This window comes from Oncorhynchus nerka, linkage group LG10 (genome assembly GCF_034236695.1).
Source record: "Oncorhynchus nerka isolate Pitt River linkage group LG10, Oner_Uvic_2.0, whole genome shotgun sequence".
Classification (NCBI taxonomy): Eukaryota; Metazoa; Chordata; class Actinopteri; order Salmoniformes; family Salmonidae; genus Oncorhynchus; species Oncorhynchus nerka.
In genome coordinates this window covers 37,323,157-37,350,980 of record NC_088405.1, presented here as the reverse complement: position 1 = coordinate 37,350,980, position 27,824 = coordinate 37,323,157, and the positions used below count along the sequence as shown (strand labels likewise).

The 27,824-nt window shown below is 42.7% G+C and overlaps 1 protein-coding gene across 2 annotated transcripts; it reads left to right on the top strand.

Moving 5' to 3' along the window:
• The first annotated feature begins 11,824 nt into the window (after positions 1 to 11,824).
• LOC115135264 (cysteine sulfinic acid decarboxylase-like) lies at positions 11,825 to 20,035 on the top strand. 2 transcript variants are annotated; one of them, XM_029669755.2, is made up of 14 exons: positions 11,825 to 11,949; positions 12,154 to 12,308; positions 12,603 to 12,729; positions 12,934 to 13,024; positions 13,294 to 13,516; positions 13,601 to 13,680; positions 13,793 to 13,847; positions 14,136 to 14,252; positions 14,497 to 14,561; positions 14,768 to 14,849; positions 17,498 to 17,697; positions 18,623 to 18,674; positions 18,762 to 18,855; positions 18,994 to 19,123. In XM_029669755.2, exons 1-14 carry the CDS (start codon positions 11,868 to 11,870, stop codon positions 19,023 to 19,025), a joined length of 1,455 nt encoding a protein of 484 aa, XP_029525615.1. In that variant the 5' UTR covers positions 11,825 to 11,867; the 3' UTR covers positions 19,026 to 19,123. The 2 variants fall into 2 exon arrangements, with proteins under 2 accessions (XP_029525615.1, XP_029525614.1); XM_029669754.2 differs by having other exon boundaries at positions 11,826 to 11,949; positions 18,762 to 18,851; positions 18,994 to 20,035.
• Positions 20,036 to 27,824: the final 7,789 nt, after the last annotated feature.

Genomic DNA, 27,824 nt, shown 5'->3' with positions numbered 1-27,824 from the left:
TCTAACAACAAAAAACTCATGAAGCTCCCGCTCAATGGTAACATTAGGCTATAAAAAGGTACGAAATGAACAGTATTCATCAAGAATTCATGAACAGGGTTGATACAAATAAAGAAACCGTTTTGGACAGCTCCCCCGACACGGGCAAATCAGTATGCCACATATCTTCTCATTTATTTGGGCAAATCTGTCTATCACTTTGTACACACCGATATTCTCAGTAATGTCTCTTTCCATTAAAAGAAGAACGTGGCGAGAGAGGTGCTCCTCTGTCATCGTCAAAAGCAGGTATGTTTTAGCACTAGAAAAACCTGGTTACGAGGGACCCCCCCTTCGAGCCAATGATGAGTCTTTTGGATGTCAACATTCTAACAGTCTAATAAATACTTTTCATATATATTATCGCAAAAATAATCATTTGGTTGTGTTTATGAAGGTCTTAGGTAACATTAGAATCGGAAATAAAATCTATTTCAAAGTAAACAATAGCATTTTCATTAGTGTATGTACCCTAACAGCACCCCACAATTCAAGTGTTAAAATTAATTAAATTAACACCATCACAAAGAGCCCACCCCAGATAGTATGCCTGGTCTTATACCCTGACTACACCGCTTGCATCGCATGTGCGAGCGTTGCAAAATAAATGTAGGAATCTATGTTATTCAATAATTGCGCGTCAACGAGCATCTGTGTTGCCAAGGGCTGAAATAGAAGTCATTCCTATTTCTGACGCAGATCGCACTGCCAGTCCTGCCTCTCCCATCTCCTCATTGGTTTATAGAAGCAGGTACCCACGTGCCATCTCCTCATTGGTTATACCCACATGGATGATTGAAAGACAAACTTTTTTGCCGGTTGTCGTGGTAATACTATGAAAGTTTAGATGCCAATCACCATAGAAATGCAAAGATGAAACAGCCTGGAAGGAGGAGAGATGACTAGAAACGATTCGGTTGACCGTTTTCTGTGTGGATTAATTGTCGGAGTAGAGGACCTTGTGCATTTCAGGTGAAATAACAACTCAATGTTTATATCCCAGGACAAATTAGCTAGCAACAGCAAGCTAGCTAAATAAGACAAATTAGCTAGCAAGTGCAAGCTAGCTAGCTAAATTGCCATAAATGTTTAATGCTTTTCGACCTGTCCCCAAATGAATGTAATTGGTTCAGAGTTTGTTTTGATATTTTAACCTGCGTGTCGTGATCGCGTTTGGTGTGGGGGACAAAATACATTTCTGCACGATGGCGAGCAGCCGGTTTGGGTTCCGTGTTACAGGCTGACCACACCACTCGCGTCGCTTGCGCGAGCGTTGCAAAATGCATTTCGAAATCTATGTTATTCAATTATTGCACCCACACTGCAAGCTCGCGCAAACGAGCGTCTGCGTTGCCAAGGCCTAAAATAGTTTAAACCTGCGTGTCATGATCGCGTTTGGTGTGGGGGGACAAAATGCATTTATGCACGATCGCACGCGCGCACAGCCTGTTCAATACCTTGCCAAGGCTCTTGGCTTTTCTGAAATGAGATCAGTATACCTCCAATGTTGAAGCAGAATCTGTCCACAACCTTGCGCTTCTTCAACACCAGAGACCTCGATTTTATTGGCTTTAAGCTCATTCTCGCCCATCCGGTCAGCTTCTCCAGCCCTTGCAGAATCCACCTGCTTCCTAGCACTGACTCTGTGGTGACTGTCAGGTCGTCCATGATGGACCTGATTTGTGGTTGTTGCATCGTATACATCGTATGTATTTGGTTTTGGGGCCTTGGTACTCAGCTTCAGCAGACTTCACAATCATGTTCAAATAGCATCATGGAGACGGTGCAGACTATTTGATTCCCACCTCAAGTCTGTGTCATACTGTTGTTACTGACCATGATGAGACTCTCATGCTTAACTGTTTGTGGTAGTCCAGAATGAGGTCTGTCACATTTCGCTGTAAGGTCTACACCTGCTGTATCCGGCGCTTGTGACAAATAAAAATACAATTTGATTTGACTTTGCCTGGGACATGATGTTTTTATTTTATTATTATATATGTTTTGCCCATATGACTTTACAGCTTTTTCAGGTTGTTGTTACATGTACATTCTACACACATTTTACATACATGGCACTTTATTTTCTTCACGGTAGTTACATAAACCGCCCTCTTATGATTTCCATGTGCCATATATTTTTCAACTGTGCTGTGATGTTTCACATGACTTCTGAACCTTCCTAATCGCATAGTATATACAGATTGTAAGTTAAAGATTAATATTTTTTACTAAAAGTATTATTATATTGTCGATTGACTATGGCTTTCCAAATCTTCCAACAGTGCTATTTGTAGGGTTACTTTTAGGTAAATGTGATTCTTTAGCCATTCCTGAACCGGTGACCAGAAACAAGCTACATAGGGGCAATACCACAATAAGTGATCTAATGATTCTGTCTCTTCGCAGCAAAATCTGCTCTCGGCTCTCTAAGGTCAGGGTGTGACAGCTGATGAGCTGGGACAACACTCCTGTGTGCTCCAGACACCCAGGTACTTTTAAGATGCTCCTTTTTGCACTGAATTGTCGATGTAGCTATTGTTGGAAAGGAATTCTGCGAGCTGCCTAGCTACAATGCTGAATAAAATCTTCCGTTGACACAGTAAGGAGATGACCCTGAATTGGTCGATTCTCTTGGAATGTTCTTCCTTTGCGATCCAGACTCCTTCGGCGAATCTCTGTTGCTAAGCAACCTATCCTCTCCTCCAGATGACCTTTAGGATCTTCCAGAGCCGCTTGAGGAACAGAGGGCAGTGCTCGTGTCGAAATCTGTGAATGGTGCTGGTGGATCTATCAAGCACTCACTGACCCAGCTCCTGCTCCCTGCCGGGGTTCGCTATTTGTGCTCTGGATGTGCAGCTCCATCTCCTCCTTGGAGCACGCCAAGTGCCCCCTGCTCTTCTGCGTCAGCAGCAGTTTTGCGAAGCTGAAGGGGTTGGCTATGAAGGTTATCCTTGGCTCTTTCTTTCCGGCATCTCCTTTGCCAGTCAGCCATACGAAGTCAACAGCTTCTTTCTTAGGATGCTCTGTAGCATTGCCAACAGAGGTCTTTGCTCCTCACTGGCCTCCTTGGACCTGGCTCCTCCTGCGTCTCACCAGGTTTGCTATCTGAGTGTTGTGTCCCTGCCTCCAAATATTTCATCTGGGACTGGCTGTTCTCGCAGACCTTTCCACAAACACTTGCTATGCTCGTAGTCGGTTGTCATGTTCTCACAACGTTCAGAGAATATTAAGAAACAACATTCTTCTGTGGGAATTTCCGTACTTCAGGATAATGTTTTCTGCAGCTTTCCACATGGTTCTATTTAAAGCTATGTTCTCAGAACGTAAAGAAAACGTTCCATAAAAACCATTTAGAACTAGTGAATTTATTCAAGAAACATATATTAAAGTGGGACGAAACCCAAAGTGCAAAATAATAATGTGCTCAGGAAATAGTAGGAGAGATTCCTCTCAGGTGTCACGTTTACTCCCTTTCTGGCCTCTAGGTCATTTACATTTACATTTAAGTCATTTAGCAGACGCTCTTATCCAGAGCGACTTACAAATTGGTGCGTTCACCTTAAGACATCCAGTGGAACAGCCACTTTACAATAGTGCATCTAAATCTTTTAAGGGGGGTGAGAAGGATTACTTTATCCTATCCTAGGTATTCCTGAAAGAGGTGGGGTTTCAGGTGTCTCCGGAAGGTGGTGATTGACTCCGCTGTCCTGGCGTCGTGAGGGAGTTTGTTCCACCATTGGGGGGCCAGAGCAGCGAACAGTTTTGACTGGGCTGCGCGGGAACTGTACTTCCTCAGTGGTAGGGAGGCGAGCAGGCCAGAGGTGGATGAACGCAGTGCCCTTGTTTGGGTGTAGGGCCTGATCAGAGCCTGGAGGTACTGAGGTGCCGTTCCCCTCACAGCTCCGTAGGCAAGCACCATCGTCTTGTAGCGGATGCGAGCTTCAACTGGAAGCCAGTGGAGAGAGCGGAGGAGCGGGGTGACGTGAGAGAACTTGGGAAGGTTGAACACCAGACGGGCTGCGGAGAATGGTGCGACAAATACAAAACATCCAGTAAGCAGCAATCCTGTGCACGAAAACAGCTCGTTGATGAGAGGTCGAATGAGAATGGCAAGATCCGTGCAAGCTACCAAGCAGGCTACAAACAGGCAAATAACGGCGCAATACAACAGTAGTGTGCAGAACGGCATCTCGGAACGCACAACTCATCGATCCTTGTCACGGATGGGTTATTGCAGCAGACGACCACCCCGGGTTCCACTCCTATCAGCTAAAAACAAGAAGAAGCGGCTCCAGTGGGCACACAATCGCCAACACTGGACAATTGAGAAGTGGAAAAACATTGCAGACGAATCCCGTTTCCTTTTGTCATCAGGCTGCTGATTATCCCGCACACCTGTCACCATCGTCTCGCACACCTGCGCCTCATAACAAGCACCTGGACTCCATCACCTCCTTGATTATCTTCCCTATATCTATCACTGCCCTTGGTTCTTTCCTCAGGTGTTAATGACTCTGTTTTCATGTCAGTGTGTTGTTTGTGTTTAATTTATTTACTAAAACACTCACTCCCTGAACTTGCTTCCCGACTCTCCGCGCACTTGTTATATCAGGAGAACACGCAAAATGTTAAATGACCGCCAGAGAATATTTTTTTAAACAGGCAAGTCAGTTAAGAACAAATTCTTATTTACAATGACGGCCTAGGAACAGTGGTTTAACTACTTTGTTCAGGGGCAAAACGACAGATGATTACCTTGTCAGTTCGGGGATTCGATCTAGCAAACTTTCGGTTACTGGCCCAACACTAACCGCTTGGCTACCTGCCACCCCTGTATATATACATTGATAGAGTGGGGATTGGAGCCAGGTATGTGCAATGATGACGAGACATTGGACACATCATCAATGATGTAACCTAGGGTCAATTGGTGCATAAATATAGGCCTAGCGTTTCAAGCTTTGGTTGATTTCAATTTAATCTACAAGTTAATAATTAATGTCGGATTCACTTCTCCATCTCAACCAAAAATCTAAGTTAAATTGTTGTATAAATAAACAAAATATCTGACATTGTATTCTCATTTGTACTTGGTTCTGATTTGAAAGGGTCCCAAAAAAATCTAGTTGTGCTTTTAGATGGTTGAAATCAAAGTGATAACACAATGCGAATTCAACAAACCTCAGGATATCTTTTTGAGTGGGTGAAAATAGGTTGTAATCTCATTGATCAACATCTCAACCAAATATTACCCAATTGTCCACATTGAAATTATGTGGTTTGCCCAGTGGGGTCATTTATCTTCTGTCACTCTTCAACCACAAGCCTAGTAATGAAATGGTCAAGCTCAACACAACACTGCATTGTCATCGCATGATAAGAATATAGACTTTGTACTAGAGATTTTCTACCGGAAATTTTCCACTGGGGATTTTCCACTGCTTTGCCTAAAAGCCTCAGACTTCCGAGCTCTCACATTTGGTTCCTTGGAAGTTGTGGGAATGTATGTTTTTGGTTTCACATTGGTTGCAGGAACAAAGCCATACATTTCCTGACTAGTAAAATTAAACAAATGTTCAACATTCTGAGAACAGAAATGATCATTTTGCCTGTTCTGGGAACGTTTTTTTCATGTTTCAGGGAGGTTCTGAGAACATTTTACTCTGGTTCCTTGAACGTTTTCCTGGGGGTTTTATTAACGGTCTGAAAACAGAAACTATAGGTTATTGAATAACTTCATTAAAACGTTCACTGAATGTTTCAATAAGACTTTTAAACTCCAAGCAGAGATAAGACACATGGAAATTCATTTAATTTAATCATGCAACAGATTTATTGTGATGCGGCATCAATAGGATTTTAATTGATGGTTTATTGTCCATGCGCCACCAGGATGGCGCTAGCAGGCCGTGTTTTTTTTACACATACAAAGCTGTTAATTTTAGTCTATTCAAACAGACCCCATTAAGGTGTCTGGCCAATTAGTGGACTCAGCCAACACCGGAAAACACTTAACAAGATAGAGTTTTGTTGATGCTGAGAATGGTATGTACAGTGCCTTGCGAAAGTATTCGGCCCCCTTGAACTTTGCGACCTTTTGCCACATTTCAGGCTTCAAACATAAAGATATAAAACTGTATTTTTTTGTGAAGAATCAACAAGTGGGACACAATCATGAAGTGGAACGACATTTATTGGATATTTCAAACTTTTTTAACAAATCAAAAACTGAAAAATTGTGCGTGCAAAATTATTCAGCCCCTTTACTTTCAGTGCAGCAAACTCTCTCCAGAAGTTCAGTGAGGATCTCTGAATGATCCAATGTTGACCTAAATGACTAATGATGATAAATACAATCCACCTGTGTGTAATCAAGTCTCCGTATAAATGCACCTGCACTGTGATAGTCTCAGAGGTCCGTTAAAAGCGCAGAGAGCATCAAGAAGAACAAGGAACACACCAGGCAGGTCCGAGATACTGTTGTGAAGAAGTTTAAAGCCGGATTTGGATACAAAAAGATTTCCCAAGATTTAAACATCCCAAGGAGCATTGTGCAAGCGATAATATTGAAATGGAAGGAGTATCAGACCACTGCAAATCTACCAAGACCTGGCCGTCCCTCTAAACTTTCAGCTCATACAAGGAGAAGACTGATCAGAGATGCAGCCAAAAGGCCCATGATCACTCTGGATGAACTGCAGAGATCTACAGCTGAGGTGGGAGACTCTGTCCATAGGACAACAATCAGTCGTATATTGCACAAATCTGGCCTTTATGGAAGAGTGGCAAGAAGAAAGCCATTTCTTAAAGATATCCATAAAAAGTGTTGTTTAAAGTTTGCCACAAGCCACCTGGGAGACACACCAAACATGTGGAATAAGGTGCTCTGGTCAGATGAAACCAAAATTGAACTTTTTGGCAACAATGCAAAACGTTATGTTTGGCGTAAAAGCAACACAGCTCATCACCCTGAACACACCATCCCCACTGTCAAACATGGTGGTGGCAGCATCATGGTTTGGGCCTGCTTTTCTTCAGCAGGGACAGGGAAGATGGTTAAAATTGATGGGAAGATGGATGGAGCCAAATACAGGACCATTCTGGCAGAAAACCTGATGGAGTCTGCAAAATTTGATTTGATTTGAAAAGACCTGAGACTGGGACGGAGATTTGTCTTCCAACAAGACAATGATCCAAAACATAAAGAAAAATCTACAATGGAATGGTTCAAAAATAAACATATCCAGGTGTTAGAATGGCCAAGTCAAAGTCCAGACCTGAATCCAATCGAGAATCTGTGGAAAGAACTGAAAACTGCTGTTCACAAATGCTCTCCATCCAACCTCACTGAGCCCGAGCTGTTTTGCAAGGAGGAATGGGGAAAAAATTCAGTCTCTCGATGTGCAAAACTGATAGAGACATACCCCAAGCGACTTACAGCTGTAATCGCAGCAAAAGGTGGCGCTACAAAGTATTAACTTAAGGGGGCTGAATAATTTTGCACGCACAATTTTTCAGTTTTTGATTTGTTAAAAAAGTTTGAAATATCCAATAAATGTCGTTCCACTTCATGATTGTGTCCCACTTGTTGTTGATTCTTCACAAAAAAAATACAGTTTTATATCTTTATGTTTGAAGCCTGAAATGTGGCAAAAGGTCGCAAAAGTTCAAGGGGGCCGAATACTTTCGCAATTGTTACAACACATTGTTACAACACTGTACATAGCCATAATATAACATTTGAAATGTCTGCTATTCTTTTGAAACTTTTGATTCATGTTTACTGTTAATTTCAGATTTTTTATTTAACTTTTGTTTATTATCTATTCCACGTGCTTCGGCAATGTAAAACTGTTTCTCATGCCAATAAAGCCCTATGAATTGTATTGAATCGAAAAAAGAGTCATTCAAAAAGAACAATTTGTTCAAACTGCACATCGCTACCGGCTCCAAAGACTAATTCGGCCATGGCCTCGGTGGCCCTGCTCTGACAAGGGGGCCAATGGAAGGCCGCTGGGACTTTCAATAGTTTTACTCCTCCCTGTACGCCCCAAGTCCTCAGTGTCACCCTGGATGATGGAAACCCTTTAAAACAATTACATTAGCGCTTACATTAAACCCTGAGACCACCTAAGAGGTGGAGCAAGTATAGCTCAAGACAGCCCTGTGTTTTGAATGGATGGTTATTCTCCCATGCAGAGTTCTCGTTTTGATGTGATATGCATGGAATATACATTTTCAACCTACCTTGGTGATGTAAGGAGAAACCTGGCAATCTTAACAGTGGACCTCGCCCAAATTGGGCCAGAGGATAAGCCAATATCAAACAGGATAGTGTTATTTAGACCCCCTCAGCCCACTTGAATACAGGAGGCCGCCATAGAGGCATTGTCATCCCCCCCTTGACCCACATTGTATTTTAAAAAGCTAAACATAACAGCTTAGACACATTAAACAAGAGTAGGCCAAAACAATAAGACACAGACATTACACTAAACGTTTAAATGTTGCATTTAAAAACTATTGCCCAGCCAATGAGACACTCCAGTGGGGGTCTGAGGATGCACACTGGAAAAAAACAGGTTGAATCAATGTTGTTTCCACGTTATTTCAACCAAAGAAAATCCATGTGATGACGTTAAATTAATGTGGAAAACTCATTGGATTTCCAAAGTCATCAATGTAAGGCCATTTAATCATTTTTAACCTAAATCGAACGACATGCCGACATTTTTTTAAAATGTCATGTTGATTTCACAATGTTTGACAACTCAAACAAATGTAAATGAACTAAACGTTGAACTGACGCCGCACACCAGTGGGTGTGCACCTTCCTGAACCGACTGCATAGCAGATGCAAAGCCGATAGTAAGCAAGCACCTAGAGTGCCTTGTTCACACTGCAGGCCTTAATGCTCAAATCAGTTTTGTTTTTCAAATCCATATTGGAATACTGACTGTCCAAATGGCAAGTTAAAAGTGACCAAATCGGATGTGTGTGTTCAGACCACAGTCATTTGCTGACATGGCTACGCTAGTTGTCATAGTAATGACAGGTGTGTGCGCAGTGGTGTAGACTGATTGGTGGTACTCGTGCTTCCTATCACTAAAACGTTATGTTGCAAGTTGCCATGGACGTGCTTCCTGTCACTAAAACGTTATGTTGCAAGTTGCCATGGATGTGCTTCCTGTCACTAAAACGTTATGTTGCAAGTTGCCATGGACGTTTCCCAGTTGCTTTGAATGTTCAAAATCATAGTGTCAGAACAATTAAAGCTTCAAAGTATAAGATGATCCAACTTTCAAAATGAGTCGTTTTTGGCTAGCCACAGCTGTCAACAAGCTAGCTAGCTGTTTAGCTTTCTAGCACATTGACTAATTTGTTTGTAAACAATTAACAAGATAGTGAGCTAACGTTACCACCACATGTTCTTGTCAACTGTCAAAAGAATAGCTAGCAAGCAGCAAGATATGCCAAATAAGTCTAAAAACCACTTGATGGCAAATAAATCATATTTTACCGTTCAGACTCAAATCACATTGCCAGAAATCAGATTTCAAACCACCTACGAAGGTGGTTTGAAATGTGGCTTGAAGTTTCCGATTCCATGTGCTTTTTGGCAGTTCAGACTTCAGGAAAAATGACAGATATTCCAAAAAATGTGATTTGAGTCACTGACATTGTGAACAAGGATTAATTAGGCTAAGAGACTGGACAAGAGCAACAGCTATGCTGGGATTTGGCTAATTACTTAGAATAGAAAAACAAGCTACAATTGTCAGCATGCTTTACTCACAGAAACACAGGGGAGAGGGCAAGCGCTCCTAGAAACCAAGGTTACTATAGTAAACTAAAACGCAGACTAAATCTAGCCATGAACAAATTATTTAGTGAACTGAAATAAAATCATTAACAGATCTGTTTGAGAAAGTAAAAATACTCAAACTATATTTTGCTGCAAAACAAACTAAAATAAAAACCAACAAATGATGTTCAGTTCAAATTGGTTGGGGTTGTGATCAAGAAAGACAATTGTGCTAAAGCTTAATTGTGCTGAAGTTTAGATGCTATTCATCAATAATCAATGGGTAGCCTAATAAAACTGGGTAGCCTATTCTTTGAGAATCAATGGGTAGCATAATAGAACTGGGTAGCCTATTCTTTGAGAATCAATGGGTAGCCTAATAAAACTGGGTAGCCTATTCTTTGAGAATCAATGGGTAGCCTAATAGAACTGGGTAGCCTATTCTTTGAGAATCAATGGGTAGGCTAATAAAACTGGGTAGCCTATTCTTTGAGAATCAATGGGTAGCCTAATAAAACATTTAGATTGTAGGCTACCTCTAAAGCTACAATCTGTATGTTTTCCTACTTTCTGTTTCTAACACAAAAACGACATAACTAAATAATAGAAAAACGAATTATTTTTTAAATAACTAAACTAAATAACAAAGTAGGTCTGGAAATTAACTGAAACTAAAGTTAAAAAAAAGATGAATGGAAAAACACAACTATAATAACCTTATCTTATCTCATTCCCTCCCTGTCTTCGTTGGCGGCGGCCCTACACAGCGGCAAACGACACTCTCCCACCATTTGAGTGAGTGCAATAAAGATACAAGCAAGGGCAACATTGCCCAATGCTCATCAAAGCACCCCCCCCCCCCCCTCCAATCACCTGCTTGTGCTCTCGGCTTTGCCTTATAAAAGTCTCTCCAGGGTTCTGGCCACAGTTCACAAGCAGGCACAGGTGAGAGCGATTAGTTCATGATTTGGTGATGTCATTTCTTGCTCGCTTTTTTACAGTTTACACCACAGTACTGTGGACTTCATATAGTAAGAGTGATGCTAGCTATGTTACTGTGTGTTCATCGTGATTTTAGTTTCTGAGATTTGCACAGATTGCCTTGTATGTGAATTTATAAATTTTTACAATGTATTTAAATGTTTGCCTTTGATAGAATTGTCTATCAAATGGACAAATGGAATGATAGCAAAACAGACTGCAATTCTCAGACCTTTCTTGATAGTCTGTTCCTGTAACTCAACAATACTTTCTTGCACATTGATATATCTTCATGGAGTCAGATATACATTTTGATAGACTTTGTTAAAGGTAGACTCAGCGACATGACGGGTTGCATGCGAGCTATGTATGTATCACATAGTACCCACTTAAACAATATCGATCATTAGCTGAATGCTAATTTTAGCTACCAGCTGAACCATAGCTAAACAGCTTATACATTACAACTTTAGCATATAAAAGTGAGCTTAGAACAAAACAGGCTTAATTTGATTAACATCATGTAAATCATTACATGAGATGAAAGTGAATTGGGACTGAAATTGTTTCATTCACTGGGGAGATGAACCTGCTTGCTGATGCCTTTCCATTTGAAATGAGCATTATTTTGATGTATATTTTTTTTAAGCTACTGTGACAATTAAAACATTAAAACAGGCTATTACTGCAATTTCAGGTAAACTCAATAAAACAAGATTCAAATATATGGAAAATGTCTATACAGTTCAGCTGTTTTAAAAATATTTCTCTGCTATTAAGATGTTTTATTGTACGAGCATTTGGCTTGAGACAATTCTAAACTCTACTGCTTGGGAACGGGGCAAGTCTAGGAGCAGTCTCGCACACTACCTACGAAGGTGACATACGAGATATAAAAAATGTATACTACAGTAATATGTGTACACGCAGGTATTAAACTCTCTTGTACGTAGTGTAAATTACCCCTTTAGAAATGTGAAATTGTTAAGGGATGCATTTGCTCAATTGTTTGATCTTATTTGCAGTGTGGTTTTAAGTCATGAGTCAACTACCTAGATTCTGGAACCTGGGATGGTCTTCCTTCATTGACTGGTGGAGTAGTCAGAGTGCTTCAGAGCAAGGTGATTTGAAATGTTTTTGTGTTATCTGATGGGAGGAGAGTGTACTTTCCAGAGTTCTCAACCTGTGAATAGATATCTACAGTGCCATGAATTGGTGTTGTATAAATATCGAAACCATGCAAAGAACTTGTTGGTGATTGTAATTATTGACTTTAGGATCATATTACCACGACTATTCAACCCTCTCTGCTTTAACCTCATTAGACTATGTGACAACTATAGGACCTTCTCAACCCTATGGTCAGCAGCACCTGAATGAACCTCTTCTGGACCACAGAGAGGGTCAGCTCTTCCTGACCGAGGCTTTTAAAGTCATCCTTGAGGAGGTGCTATGTAAGGGCACAGACGTCAACGAGAAGGTCTCACATCCCTAAATCAAACTGTTGACTGTCTCTAGCCTAACATGATTGTTCTCTGCACTGTGTCATATTGTTAGATGTTTTGCTGCACAAGCCTTTTGGTAAGTCTTGAGTGACAGATAGCTGTCCTGGTGGGTCATGTAGCAAACATTTTTAGGAACCACTGGGCTAGTACCATTATGTTAACTGATATCATCTTCACACCTGACTGTGCATCACAATCTAACCATAGAGGTACACACTCAGTACTGTATTTTCAGGGGTTTCTTGTGCTTGTTATACCCCTGGTTATAGGTGTGTGAGTGGCGCGAGCCAGAGGAGTTGGCTACTCTGCTAGATCTGGAGCTGAGAGAGTATGGGGAGCAACAGCACCAGCTGCTGCAGAGAGTACGGGATGTGGCCAAGTACAGCGTCAAGACCAGTAAGTCCACCCCGGGCCTAGCTCTGGTCCTGGGTGTTAGGGTGGTTTGCTGCTGGCCTCACCAAGACCAGAGCCACCCGACCCCACAGGGAAACCTTAGAGTGAGATGAGTGTGGTTCTGGTTACAGCCGATTCTTGGTAAATGCAATGGCTTGGGACTGTCCAGAATGCATGCACTAAAGTAAAGCGCATCTCTCTTTCCAGATCATCCGCGGTTCTTCAATCAGCTCTTTGCAGGGGTGGACTACCATGCCTTGACAGGACGATTCCTTACGGAGGCTCTTAACACTAGCCAGTAGGAGGGAGCAATATATATCAGTGGAGGCTGGAGGGAGGAGTTATAGGTGGATGCGCTCATTGTAACGGCTGGAATGGAACAGAGTAAAAAATGTGGTTTCCATATCTTTGTGTTTGATATTGTGCCATTCCAGCCATTACAATGAGCCCATCATCCTATGTCTCCTCCCACCAGCCTCCACTGATTTACAGTATATGCATATATACATTCCATAAAGTATGTTATGAAGGGGCTTGTGATGGACAGTTGTATCGTTTATTTGACAGGTATACCTATGAAGTAGCGCCAGTGTTCGTCCTGATGGAAGACGAGGTACTCTCCAAGCTACGTTCTCTAGTTGGGTGGGCACAGGGAGATGGCATCTTCTGCCCAGGCGGTACCATGTCTAACATGTATGCCATGAACCTAGCACGCTATCGGGCCTTCCCAGAAGTTAAACTTAAGGGGCAGAGGGCCCTCCCTCGACTGGCTGTCTTTACATCTCAAGAGGTGGGGGAAAACAGTATGGTAGAATAATGCACTATTTAACTTCACATTCACATATTAATTTGTTCTGCACAAACTTTCCTCCAGAGCCATTACTCTGTGATGAAAGCAGCTGCCTTTCAGGGTATTGGGACAGAGAACGTGTTTAAGGTCAACGTGGATGATAGGTAAAGTGATAAGAACCTTCCTTTGACTCTTGTAAGTCATCTCATTGACATCTATGATTCCTAGGCATGCATGATTTACAGATTTTAACTCATGCTCTCTGTTATCCTACAGGGGTTGCATGATTACAGATGACCTTAGTGAGAAAATTGAGCTGGCGAAATCTCAAGCAAGTTTACTGTGGTTACCTTGTAATTTACTGTGTCAATTTTATTATATCTGCTGTGATACAGTAATTATACAGATAACAGTTGGAATTGCCACTAGACTAATGGGAATTGCTGATAGACAATCAGTGATATCTTACACAAGGATCTGGCCAATTCCTAGTACTCCGTCAGCATTCAAAGTATTTTATCTGCAATTCCTAGTAGTCTATTGGCAAAGCACATATCACACTGCAAAGCACCAAGTAGAAATGTAAGGATATCATTCATTACCCCTCCTCACCTACCAGGGGGCAGTACCATTCCTTGTCCACGCCACGTCAGGAACGACTGTACAAGGTGCCTTCGACCCCCTGGAGCCCATCGCTGACATCTGTGACAGACAGGGGTTATGGATGCATGTTGATGTGAGTCCTTCTTAAAGTGATCTTTCATTCAAAATCAAACTTTGTCCAACGTTTTCAGACCACAAAAGTAGTCTTCTGTCAAGATGATTCCCAACAGCATCTGATATGTCGATCAAACTTCATAACCCAAAATAATGTCCAAGATGGCCACCGTCGAATTAAATCCTTTGCAACAGTGACCATCTTTCCCATGTGATTTCGAGCTGAAGAACACTGATTGGTGTTGTCTTGTGGTTTGGCACAGGCAGCCTGGGGAGGGAGTGTTCTCTTCTCAAAGGAACACAGACATCTCATGAGAGGAGTTGAGAGGTGGGAGTCAGGTGCATGCTCAGGAATACAGTTGCTTGAATGCAATTTGCAAAAAACCTAAATGTAATTCAGCCTGTGTGAGATAAAGTGTACCAAAGTATAGGTTAGGTGTCTTGATGTCTCGCATGACTGGGCTAGTCTTCCGTATTGGCTCAACATATGACTTTGACTCCCGAGTGTAATTATGTGAATATGTTTGTGATCAGAGCCGATTCAGTAACTTGGAATCCACACAAGATGATGCTGACTGGCTTGCAGTGTTCAGCCATTCTGCTCAAGGACACCACGGTAAGACAACACAACATCCCTTCACCCAGCCTGGTCTCATAGACTAGACTTAGCATTGTAATGTAAATATGAGAAACTCAAATTAGTAGGTTATGTTTGGTATGGTTACATAAGACAGAAGGTTACTTAAGGCAAAAACACATTTTGAGTGGATGGGTAGGTGTATAACATGAGTGTCTAGCAATCCAAAGGTTGCATGTTTGAATCTCATCACTGACAACTTTAGCATTTTAGCTAAATAGCAACTTTCCAACTACTTACTACTTTTTAAATGACTTCACGTTAGGTTAAAGTGTTAAGGTTAGCTAACACAAACACAAACAACAAATGCATCCAACAAGTTTGTCACAAGCTTGATGTCATCATTGCGTACTAGGAATTTGGGACCAAATACTAGACTTTTGATGACTTTAATACACATGTGAATTTGTCCCAATACTTTTGGGTCAGTCAGGAAAGACGCTTGCCAGCTGGTCAGTGCATGCTCTGAGTGCGCATCCTGGTAATCCATCTGACCCTGTGGCCTTGTGAACGTTAATCTATTTGAAGGTCTTACTAACATCGGCTACGGAGAGCGTCAGCACACAGTCATCCGGAATAGCTGGTGCTCATGCATGGTTCAGTGGTAATTGCCTCGAAGCGAGTATAGAAGGCGTTAACGGTACTCAGTACTTTGTTGAAGCACCTTTGGCTGCGATTACAGCCTTGAGTCTTCTTGGGTATGACACTACAAGCTTGGCACACCTGTATTTGGGGAGTTTCTCCCATTCTTCTCTGCAGATCCTCTCAAACGCTGTCAGGTTGGATGGGGAGCATCACTTCACACCTATTTTCAGTTCTCTCCAGAGATGTTCAAGTCCGGGCTCTGGCTGGGACACTCAAGGACATTCAGAGACTTGTTCCAAAGCCACTCCTGCGTTGTCCTGCGTGTGTGCTCAGGGTCGTTGTCCTGTTGGAAGGTGAACCTTAGTCCCAGTCTGAGGTCCAGAGCGATCTGGAGCATGTTTTCATCAAGGATCTCTCTGTACTTTGCTCCGTTCATCTTCCCTCTCAATCCCGACTAGTCTCCCAGTTCCTGCCGCTGAAAAACAAACCACAGCATGATGCTACCACCACCATGCTTAACCGTAGGGAGGGTGCCAGGTTTCCGCCAGACATGACACTTGGCATTCAGGCCAAAGAGTTCAATCTTGGTTTCATCAGACCAGAGAATCTTGCCTTTTACTGAGGAGTGGCTTCCGTCTGGCCACTCTACCATAAAGGCCTGATTGATGGAGTTCTGCAGAGATGGTTGTCCTTCTGGAAGGTTCTCCCATCTCCACAGAGGAACTCTCGAGCTCTGTCAGCGTGACCATCAGGTTCTTGGCCACCTCCCTGACCAAGGCCCTTCTCCCTCGATTGCTCAGTTTGGCTGGGCGGCCAGCTCTAGGAAGTGTCTTGGTGGTTCCAAACTTCTTCCATTTAAGAATCATCGAGGCCACTGTGTTCTTGGCCCTTCAATACTGCAGAATTTTTTGATACCCTTCCCCAGATCTGTTCCTCGACACAATCCTGTCTCGGAGCTCTACGGACAATTCCCTCGACCTCATGGCTTTGTTTTTCCAATTGAATTTATCACAGGTGGATTCCAATCAAGTTGTAGAAAAATCAAGGATGATCAATGGATAAAGTATGCACCTGAGCTCAATTTCGAGTCTCATAGCAAAGGGTCTGAATACTTATGTAAGTAAGGTATTTCTGTTTTTTGAAAACATTTCTAAAAACCTGCTTTTGCTTTGTCATTATGTGGTATTGTTTGTAGATTGAGGAGAAACATTGATTTAATACATTTTAGAATAAGGCCGTAATGTAACAAAATGTGGAGGAAGGGGTCTGAATACTTTCCGAATGCACTGTAGCTCGTCTGGTAGGCTCGCGTCACTGTACATCTTGCAGCTGGGTTTCCCTTTGTAATCCGGGATAGTTTGCAAGCCCCTGCCACACCCAATGAGCATCAGAGCCGGGGTGGTAGGATTCGATCAGAGTCCTGTATTGATGCTTTGCCTGTTTGATGGCTAGTCGGAGGTTGTAGTGGGATTTCTTATAAGAGTCCGGATTAGTGTCCCGCTTCTTGAAAGCCGCAGCTGGAGCCTTTAGCTCTATGAGGATTGTTAACTGTTATCCATGGCTTCTGGTTGGGATATGTACATACGGTCACTGTGGGACGATGTCGTCGATGCAATTATTAATGAAGCCTGTGACTGATGTGATAATATTGCTATTATAAACTGGTTACCAACATAATTAGAGAAGTAAAAATACCCATGGTATACGGTCTGATATACCACGACTGTCAGCCAATCAGCATTCAGGGCTCGAAAGACTTTACGACTGGGTCGTGTCTCCGGCAACCAAACCGATCGAACGACCAGCCGGCTTGGGTAGTAACCCTAAATTTGAGTCAGGACTATATCTTGTGTAAATGTATTTTATGAAAAAAAATATATATACCTTATTTAGAATTAGGCTGTAACGTAACAAAATGTAGAAAAAGTCAAAGGGTCTGAATACTTTCCGAAGGCACTGTACACATTTTAAAGATTCATTTTGTTGTCTTCCTTACCATTATTATTGAGCAAATTCTCCGCTATTCTTGATCTCTTCCCCAGGACCTGTTGAAACGTTGCCACAGTGCAGATGCAACATACCTCTTCCAGCAGGACAAGTTCTATGACATGAGTCTGGACACAGGGGACAAGTCGATACAGTGCGGCCGTAAGGTTGACTGCCTGAAGCTGTGGTTGATGTGGAAAGCTGTGGGGTCACAAGGCTTGGAAGAGCGTGTGGACAGGGCTTTCGCCCATACAAGGTACAAACACAAACCCCAGCTAGCACATTTGGTTCCTTGGAAGTTGTGGGAACGTATATTTTTGCTTTCCCATTGGTTCTGGGAACAAAGCCATATGTTTCCTGATTGGTAAAAGGTCACTTTTTTAAATGTCCTGAGAAAGGAAGTGAAAATGCCATCTGTTCTGGTAATGTAAATGTTTTGTTTGCAGGAAGGTTCTGAGAATGTTTTACTATGTTTCCCTGAAAGATTTCCTTGGAAGTTTTATTAATGTTCTTAGAACTAAAATGATTTTAAAGTAATTAAATAACATTCTGAGAACATGTTTCAATAAGACTTAACACGGCCGTCTTAGATTAACTGTGTGGAAATTAGGACACATGGAAATTCATTGGATTAGGTATTAATCGTGCAAACACATTTTATATTCTGTTCTCTAGCCATGGAATTATTTTTTTGTGAAATATCGTAAATGTGAATGTTCTAAGGCCAAGTAACTATCCTGCACCATTCCTAGAACATTATGGGAAGGTTGTATGAAAAATAATCATAGGACAGGGTTATTCAACTCTTACCTTACAAGGTCCGGAGCCTGCTGTGTTTCTGTTGCACTAAAATTCACAAACCTGGTGTCCCAGGTATAAATCAGTCCCTGATTAGAGGGGAACAATGAGAAACTGCAGTGGAACTGGCTTCTAGGTCCAAAGGTGAGCTTGAGGGCCATAGGATAACCACACTCATCAAGCTCTAAGAAACATATGGTTCTCAGAACGTTATGTGCTAGCTGGGACATTTACAAAACCTACAGCTGTAATTCTGACTAGTCAAGCTCCTCACTTAAAACAGCTCAGAGCTCTCAATTAAATTAAATGTCAATTAAATGTCAATTAAAGACGTTTCAAACTTTATGGAACAATGATCTGTGTGTTGACTGTCCCACAATTAGATATCTGGTGGAGAAGATGATGAAAAGAGAGGGCTTTCAACTTATAGGGAAGGTAAGTCATTGTTTTATCAAATGTATACTAACATTTTCTTCTCCCATTTTCATCTCACCTGTCTTCTGGTTTTGTCCTGTTAAACAGCCTGAGTTTGTGAACGTCTGTTTCTGGTTCATACCACCCAGTCTGAGGGGAAAGGAGAACAGTCCAGACTACCAGGACAGATTGTCAAAGGTTGGTGTGTGTCAAGTTGTTTACTATGATGCCAGTTATATATTCTTTCAACTCAATTTCTATGACATATTCTACATTTAAACCAGTTAGTTTCTGTTGGTCTGGCTGACACAATGCTGTGATCTTGTATCTTCATCACCAGGTGGCTCCAGTGATAAAGGAGCGTATGATTAAGCAGGGTACTATGATGGTGGGCTACCAGCCTCTGGGTGGACGAGTCAACTTCTTCCGCATGATAGTCATCTCTCCGCAGCTCTCCTACCAAGATATGACCTTCTTTCTGGATGAGATTGAGAGGCTAGGGAATAATCTATGATAGTCATTCTAGTTATCGCCTTGCATCTCCATTTATGTCACTGACTCCTCTGGCTCCCAGAATCTGTTTTCTAACAATAATATTACTTGTTTTCTACAGTTTTTGGGGAAGCTACTTTGAAAATATAGTTTACTAAGCTACTAATTACTTCACAATGGAAGAAGTTAAGATACCCTTAAGAAAAGCAATTTACTTAACTAAAGTTACATTGAAAAAGTAGCTCACTACATACAAACTACTTTGTGATAAAGTACAGTACCAGTCAAACTACTCATTCAATGGTTTTAAAACATTGGTGTTTTGTGGGTACTATTTAATGAAGCTGACAGTTGAGGACTTGTGAGGCGTCTGTTTCATTAAACTAGACATTCTAATGTACTTGTCCTCTTGCTCAGTTGTGCACTGGGGCCTCCCACTCCTCTTTCTATTCTGGTTAGTATTTAACACTTTTTTGGTTACTCCCTGATTCCATATGGGTTATTTCATAGTTTTGATGTCTTCACTATTATTCTACAATGTAGAAAATAGTAAAAATACAGAAAAACCCTTGAATGAGTATGTGTGTCCAAACTTTTGACCGGTACTATATATATATATATTGTATGGCCTTTATGTATTATTTGGTTGTAGAACATGATGTAGGAGGTCCTTCTGAAAAATACCCATGACAGATGCCAAGGGAAGCCTGATCAATGCCATGAAGCATTGAGACAGACAGAGGAGCCCATGGGCTGTGGGCTGCAGCGGAACCATGTCAACATCCTGGACACGGTTGCATGGACGAAGTCGCCCCTGCATAAACAGTGAACTTGAGTGACCCAACGTGCCTGGATTAAAGATGGCCTTGTCTGAGAAGGGCAGATGCTTACTCAATGTGTCTGCTTATGTTAATGTTTAAGCAGTTGTGTGAGTGTGTACGGTGGGGAGGGGTGGTGGGGAGGAGCTAAGGCTTTGCAGCTGACATGGGCGTGATGCATAAAAACACTCTGCTGGGGTCACAAGTCCGTGAAGAAGCTTTCTCTGAGGCCAGTTCCTGCAGGGCTGGCCCTAGCCTTTTCAGGTCCCTCAGCAAAATTTGGTTGGGGGGGCCCCCACTTTGATGGTGGAGAGCAAAAAAATTACATTTTTAAAGTAAATTTCCTACAATTCTACACATTTTGCCATGTGGCTGAGAATTGTTTTAGTCATTTAATAATTTCGCCATGCGGTGGAGCTAATGTTTTACCTTTTTAAAGCTAATTTCCTGAAATTGTACATGACTAATTTATAAATCTAAAACATGTTAGCTGACATGGGCCAATTGAGTGACTGCTGAAGACGGAAACTGCTGATTCACAACAACATTTTGAAATTGCACCTGGTGTATTCTACTATTCTAACAGTAAATTGAGAGTAAATAAGCGACCGCTTATGTCGCTTATGCCTAGGGCCGGCCCAGACTTCCTGCCTTCAAACCCACCGTACATGTTGACTGAGGTCACTGCACCCTGAGGGCCATGTTTGCATTTGGGGCCAAAGAGATGGGCCACGCCTAAAACTCTCAAAGGGACACAGTTTGGCTTCCTGTGGTAACATGAATCAATTTGGGGAATGCAGCAAGTTAGGCAAGCCCTAGTGAGTTTGCAAATAGACAGCTGGTTTCAAAACAAATCTTAGTAATGACTTTCTCATTTTAAGCAATTCTCCAATATAGCTTGATCAGTTGATCTTAACGAGCCAAGTAAAATGTAGTCAATGCGGTAGTTAGCTACAGTACAACAGTAGAAGCAGAACTGATCAGCAGGGTTTCACAGAATTTCAACAGAACTCTGTATATCAGGGTCTGGAAATGTGCCAGGATCTCTGGTTGTATCAGAGGAGGCAGGTGGGAGGAGCTATAGGAGGATGGGCTCAATGTAATGGCTGGAATTAAATTAATGGAACGGAGTCAAACATGTGGTATCCATATGTTTGATACCGTTCCATTAATTACATTTCAGCCATTTCAATGAGCCCGCCCCCTTAATGCTCCTCCCACCAGCCTCCTCTGGTTTGTATATCAGGGCCATTTACCATTTGCCTAGCAACTCTATACTAGGAGCGGGTGGGATATTTCAAATGTACAGCCACCAGACCGAGATCAGATTCCTATTATTACAGGTGCTGCCAAAGAGAAAAGATACCCGGTCCTTTAAATCCCACATGTGACTTGATTATCTTGCACTATAACCCCAGTATGGACTGGAGTAAAATGTCCTTATGGGAACACAGTCCTATGGGGCAATACGATAGTGATATTTAGAAAGGTTAGAAGTTAGGGGCTTATTCGAAATGTGAATATCGCTGACATGTCACCCTATTCTTCATGAAATCGAATCATGACTATTCTACACAAAAGCCTACCTTTCTATCTGAACGCTCCATACCGAGGTACCCTCCTGAATTTGACACTTTCTATCTGAACGCTCCATACCGAGGTACCCTCCTGAATTTGACACTTTCTATCTGAACGCTCCATACCGAGGTACCCTCCTGAATTTGACACTTTCTATCTGAACGCTCCGTACCGAGGTACCCTCCTGAATTTGACACCAAATAAGCCAGTAATCACTATTATCAGTTTCAAATATGAGATTTGAATGTATTCATGGCATGTTTGGTTCCCAGCATTGGACTAAGTGCAGCCCTAGGTGCTTTTTGTTCTTTTCCACAGAGCTCACCCATCCCAGGCCTCATCCTAAATGAATTCTGGCCACAGCTTGCATGGGGCCATATCATTAGCAGTAATTGCACACAGAATTCTACTGCCATGTGCCTCCCTTTTCACCACAGACTTCTCTATCAGTGATCCACGAAAGCATCGTATTACCCCCACACCAGTGGAGGCTGGTGACTTGCAAAATTGAGGAGGATGGGAGACCCACGGTATAAGCGAGGAACGCACGGACACGACAACGCGTGTTTAAAACATTGTGAAAGACTAATTATTTTAACCTAAATCATTTCATAGAGACATTTATAGTGCAATATTATGGGGAATGGGAATAAGAGGGCTACTTACACAGTGCTGGGAAGGGATCACAGCAGTGATTCAATGAGCGTATGAGGCATGAGTTGAGGTTTTCAGAGGCTTGACTTCAGTGCAGGAGAGGGGTTGAGGTGCTCATAGGCTTCAGTGTAGGACAGGCTCATCATGGATGGATGGGGATGGAGAAGAGCTCAACTCATCCACTGAGGGCATGACAGGATTTGACTGGGAAGACAAAAAACAATAACAACACACTACACAGTTAAACAAAAGAGATGAGAATGAGTTAGTACAAGCAAGGAGTAAAATCATTGATGTGTAATAATGTGATTGTCTTTGTGTACGTGATTGACTCTACATAGAAAATTGACAGGTCTACTCACAGTGCTTGGAGAGGAAACATACACATAGCACATACTTCCATTACTGCAGCAACACCATAGTTTGGTCAACAAGTTTCTCCATGAAGTTAAACTCAGACATCTCAGAATTCACAAAGTCCAACACAGACTGCACATCTCTCCCATTTGACACATCAAAAATAGCCCAAGAAATGTTCCTGTATAAAGCCCTGATCATCCACATACTACCTGACAATAACTGACAACTGCAAGCAGACTGGTGGCACCATACTGTAGGTCCCTTCGTGGTGGAACCATACTGTAGGTCCCAGAGTGGTGGCACCATACTGTAGTTCCCAGAGTGGTGGCGCCATACTGTAGGTCCCAGAGTGGTGGCACCATACTGTAGGTCCCTTCGTGGTGGAACCATACTGTAGGTCCCAGAGTGGTGGCACCATACTGTAGGTCCCATAGTGGTGGCACCATACTGTAGGTCCCAGAGTGGTGGCGCCATACTGTAGTTCCCAGAGTGGTGGCGCCATACTGTAGGTCCCAGAGTGGTGGCACCATACTGTAGGTCCCAGAGTGGTGGAACCATACTGTAGGTCCCTTCGTGGTGGAACCATACTGTAGGTCCCAGAGTGGTGGCGCCATACTGTAGTTCCCAGAGTGGTGGCACCATACTGTAGGTCCCTTAGTGGTGGCACCATACTGTAGGGCCCAGAGTGGTGGAACCATACTGTAGGTCCCAGAGTGGTGGAACCATACTGTAGGTCCCAGAGTGGTGGAACCATACTGTAGGTCCCAGAGTGGTGGAACCATACTGTAGGTCCCAGAGTGGTGGAACCATACTGTAGGTCCCAGAGTGGTGGAACCATACTGTAGGTCCCTTAGTGGTGGCACCATACTGTAGGTCCCTTAGTGGTGGCACCATACTGTAGGTCCCAGAGTGGTGGCACCATACTCTAGGTCCCAGAGTGGTGGCACCATACTGTAGGTCCCAGAGTGGTGGAACCATACTGTAGGTCCCAGAGTGGTGGCACCATACTGTAGGTCCCAGAGTGGTGGCACCATACTGTAGGTCCCAGAGTGGTGGAACCATACTGTAGGTCCCTTAGTGGTGGGACAATTTCTTTCCCCTGGGGCCCAGAGTTTTCCTTTTCTGGTAACCTAACCAGGAAACCTTTGAACCCTATAAGGTATAAGGTATAACAGTGATTAATCAGTTGTAAAAAAAAAAAAAAAAAAAAGGTTTTATACAGGCTATGATGGGACCCGCTTTTTTAATCAGGTTACATGATTTTGAAAAAACTCCTGGAAACAAATCCTGGCCATGGGGGGGTGAAAACCCTGTCAAACTACAGCAAATTATATTTAGACTAGACTAACAGGAGGGTTTCCTTGACCCAAACACAGAGACAACAACTGATGGACAATACAACTCACAGGGCTGAGCTTGCTTTATGCATGTCAGGCCTATGCAACTGTAGACCTAATAAAAAATGTACAGTCGGTGTCATCACTATTATGTTGACTGATTAATTCCAGTTAATAATTTTGCATATAAACCAAATTTGATCACGTTCACATTTTTTCCTGACAAACAAATGGACTATAAATACATAATGTTAACAATTTGTTTACACCAGCCAGATGGACAGGGCGCACAGGCAGTATACTCTACAGTTGATCAGACTGAAAAATCATCTTGTTTTCATCCCATACAGCATGTCAGATCTCTAATGTTTGAGTGTGCCTATACAATAACATTTATTTAAATAGTTTTTGCTTGTGTCTGTCCAGCATACCACCCTAGGTTTGTTCTCTGATCCTAATCCTATGATTGGATGGACAACATGTCAGTTCATAATGCAAAAGCTTTGATTGGTTGGAGGACGTCCTCCGGAAGTGGTCATAATTACCTTCTAGGTCTATGGAAGGGGGTAAGGCCTGTAGCCTCCTCAATTTTGTATTGAAGTCAATGTAGCCAGAGGAGGACGGGGAATAGCGGTCCTCCGGCTACATCTTGGCGCTATCTTATTGTAGAGCTATATTGCAAAACAGTTAGTTTTAATCAGGTATTTGGTGACGTGAACATATTTAATATAGTTGTATCTCATTCTTTTTTTAAATTCTGAAATTCACTGAGTAGGATGGGCCACCCCTTCCTCCTCTCAGGAGCCTCCACTGGCCCACAAATGCTGCTTGAGGTGTAACTTTGGTGAAATATATAGAATACATACACTGAACAAAAATATAAACGCAACATGTAAAGTGTTGGCACCATGTTTCATGAGCTGAAATATAAGATATAAGATGCACAAAAACTTTATTTCTCAAAAAATGTTTGCACAAATTTGATAACATCCGTGTTAGTGAGCATTTCTGTCTGTAATAAAGCCCTTTAGTGGGGGAAAACTCATTCTGACTGGCTGTGCCTGGCTTCCCAGTGGGTGGGCTTATGCCCTCCCGGGCCCACCCATGGCTGCACACTTGCCTAGTCATGTGAAATCCACAGATTGGGCAGTAATTAATTTATTTCAATTGACCGATTTCCTTATATGAACTGTACCTCACTAAATCTTTGATATTGTTGCATGTTGCGTTTAAATTTGTGTTCAGTGTATTTGGTATGTGTGCATGCTTTCGTATATGCTCCTATTCAGTGGTAGTACACGTGAGATACTTGGGACGTGAGCATGCATCAGTATGGGCTCTATGCACATGTGGTTGTGGAGAGCATTTGTGAACGACCCTTAGCTCAATGTCAGGAAGTTTGGGGATTAAAAAGAGGCAGAGTGCGTTTGTTGTGTGAGCATGTGTGTTTTTATATAAACAGTGGAGCGGTTAACCTTGATGTCGCTCATTTCCCTGCTCCAGGGGACTGGTTGGGACATGCAGGACAAAAAGGAGCTGTAGATTTAAAGACCCAGATGCAATTAGCCTGTTTCCCCCTCTCCTTTCTACATGAGCAGACAGATGGCTGGGGCCCACTCAGCAGAGATGCAGCCCACTGCGGTGTCCCACCAGGCAGGGCACCTGCAGAGAGACAGAGTGCAGGAGAGACCCTTTGGCTGAGATAGGCATTCAGTATCCTATTCTTCTCTACTGAAATATGGTTATGGGAACATAAATGGTTCTGAACTGAATGCTGTGCTCGTTACAAAATAACCACTGCACTACGGTGAATTGAAGCTAGAATGTAGGCTGCTAGTGTAATTGTATCACTTAATGTAGGCCAGACTGGATATCACAATCTGTATAGCAGATCTTTCTCCTTTCCCCATTGGTCGCTACCATCATTCTGAAGGTCTCCTAAGAGTCTCTTTGTTGGAGGTGTGTATATGTGTGTTGTGTGCCCCTCTGAGCACAAACTAGAATAAAGATAGGTATCCTTGGAACCAACCAACACAACCATATTCACCACAGGGTTTCGAAAACACTGCAAGCCTGCATTCCTTCCCATTACTTCACCAGCATAGAATGAGGTTCTGGGGTTGGAATGGATGCTTGGCAACAATTACTGAGCAAAGTGCAGCTCTGAGCATGATGGTCAGCACTATGCCCGCAGGCAAAGACGGTACATGTCGAGCCATGAAAACACGTAAAACCGACAAAACAACAACAACAACCATGGAGGAAAAATCACACGCAATTATCAAAAGCACAATTTGCTGTATGCCTGTTGCGGAAAAAAATAGCTCACTGACATTTTAGCGGGGTGCGCCTCGAGCTATCTGCAGTATCCAGTCTTTTTTCATCATATTTTGACAAGTTTAGGGCCAAAGGAAACAGCTTGGAATGAGAGCTATGAAATCTCTGGCAAGCAGGGAGAAGAGCAGGTCAGTGGTATGAGAGGAGTCTGGGGTGGGAGCACGAGGCTGAGCTTCTGAGGTTCCTGGTAAGATGATCTGATTGGGAGATGGGGGGGGGGGACAACACCTAATCCTGGATTGGCCGGCGTGCTGCTATCCCTCTGGTTATGCAGTAATGACACAGATATAGTCCTATATCTGACCCAGCAGTCGGGGGGGGGGCGGGGGTTATATAAATCAACACTGACATGACTTCAAATGAATGAGAGGCATCCAGGATGCTGGAAAGAGTAGAGCAACAAAGCAGCCCGTTAGTATCAACTCAGTATAATGCAAGCAAGGGTTCAAATTGGGGACGACGAGGCGGAGAGGTATGGACGACAGGATGGATAGATGAGAGTTTAGATTTCAATTCGATTAGCAGTTCGTTCTTTACTTAAAATCCTGGAAATAGTTCAACGCGGGTCGTCAATCACTGTGATAATAAGGGGAGGATGACTATCATATCACCAATGGGGCGAGTGGAGGACGAGTAGTTGATTTATACTATGTACCAGATACTGTGCCTGTCTGAATAGCCATACTTGAATTCTAAATACACTGAACAAAATGATGAACGCAACATTGGTTGGTCCAATGTTTCATGAGCTGAAATAAAACATCCTCGAAATGTTTCATACGCACAAAGGGCTTTTTCTCTCAACAATTCTGTGCACAAATTTGTTTACATCCCTGTTTAGTGAGCATTTCTCCTTTGCCAAGAGAATCCATCCACCTGACAGGTGTGGCATATCAAGAAGCTGATTAAACAGCATGATCATTACACAGGTGCAACTTGAGCTGGGGACAATAAGAGGCCACTCTAAAATATTCAGTTGTCACCAAACACAATTACCACAGATGTCTAAAGTTGGCATGCTGACTGCAAGAATGTCCACCAGAGCTATTGGCAGAGATTTGAATGTTAATTTCTCTACCATAAGCCGTCTCCAACTTAGTTTTAGAGAATTTGGCACTACGTCCAACCGGCCTCATAACTGCAGACCATGAGTAACCAAGTCAGCCCAGGACATCCACATCCGGACAGCTAATGAAACTGTGGGTTTGCGAAACAAAACTTCTGCACAAACTGTCAGAAACGGTCTCAGGGAAGCTCATCGGAGTGCTTATTGTCTTCACCAGGGTCTTGACCTGACTGCAGTTCGGAGTCGCAACCGATGTCAGTGGACAAATGCTCACCTTAGATTCCTACTGGCACGCTGGAGAAGTGTGCTCTTCATGGATGAATCCCAGTTTCAACTGTACCGGACAGATGGCAGACTGATGCCCATACAGCGCCAGACAATGTGTGAACAGAGTGCCCCCACGGTGGCGATGGGTTATGGTATGGGCAGGCATAAGCTACGGACAACGACCACAATTGCATTTTATCAATGGCAATTTGAATGCAGAGATTCCGTGACGAAATCCTGGAGGCCCATCGTGGTGCCATTC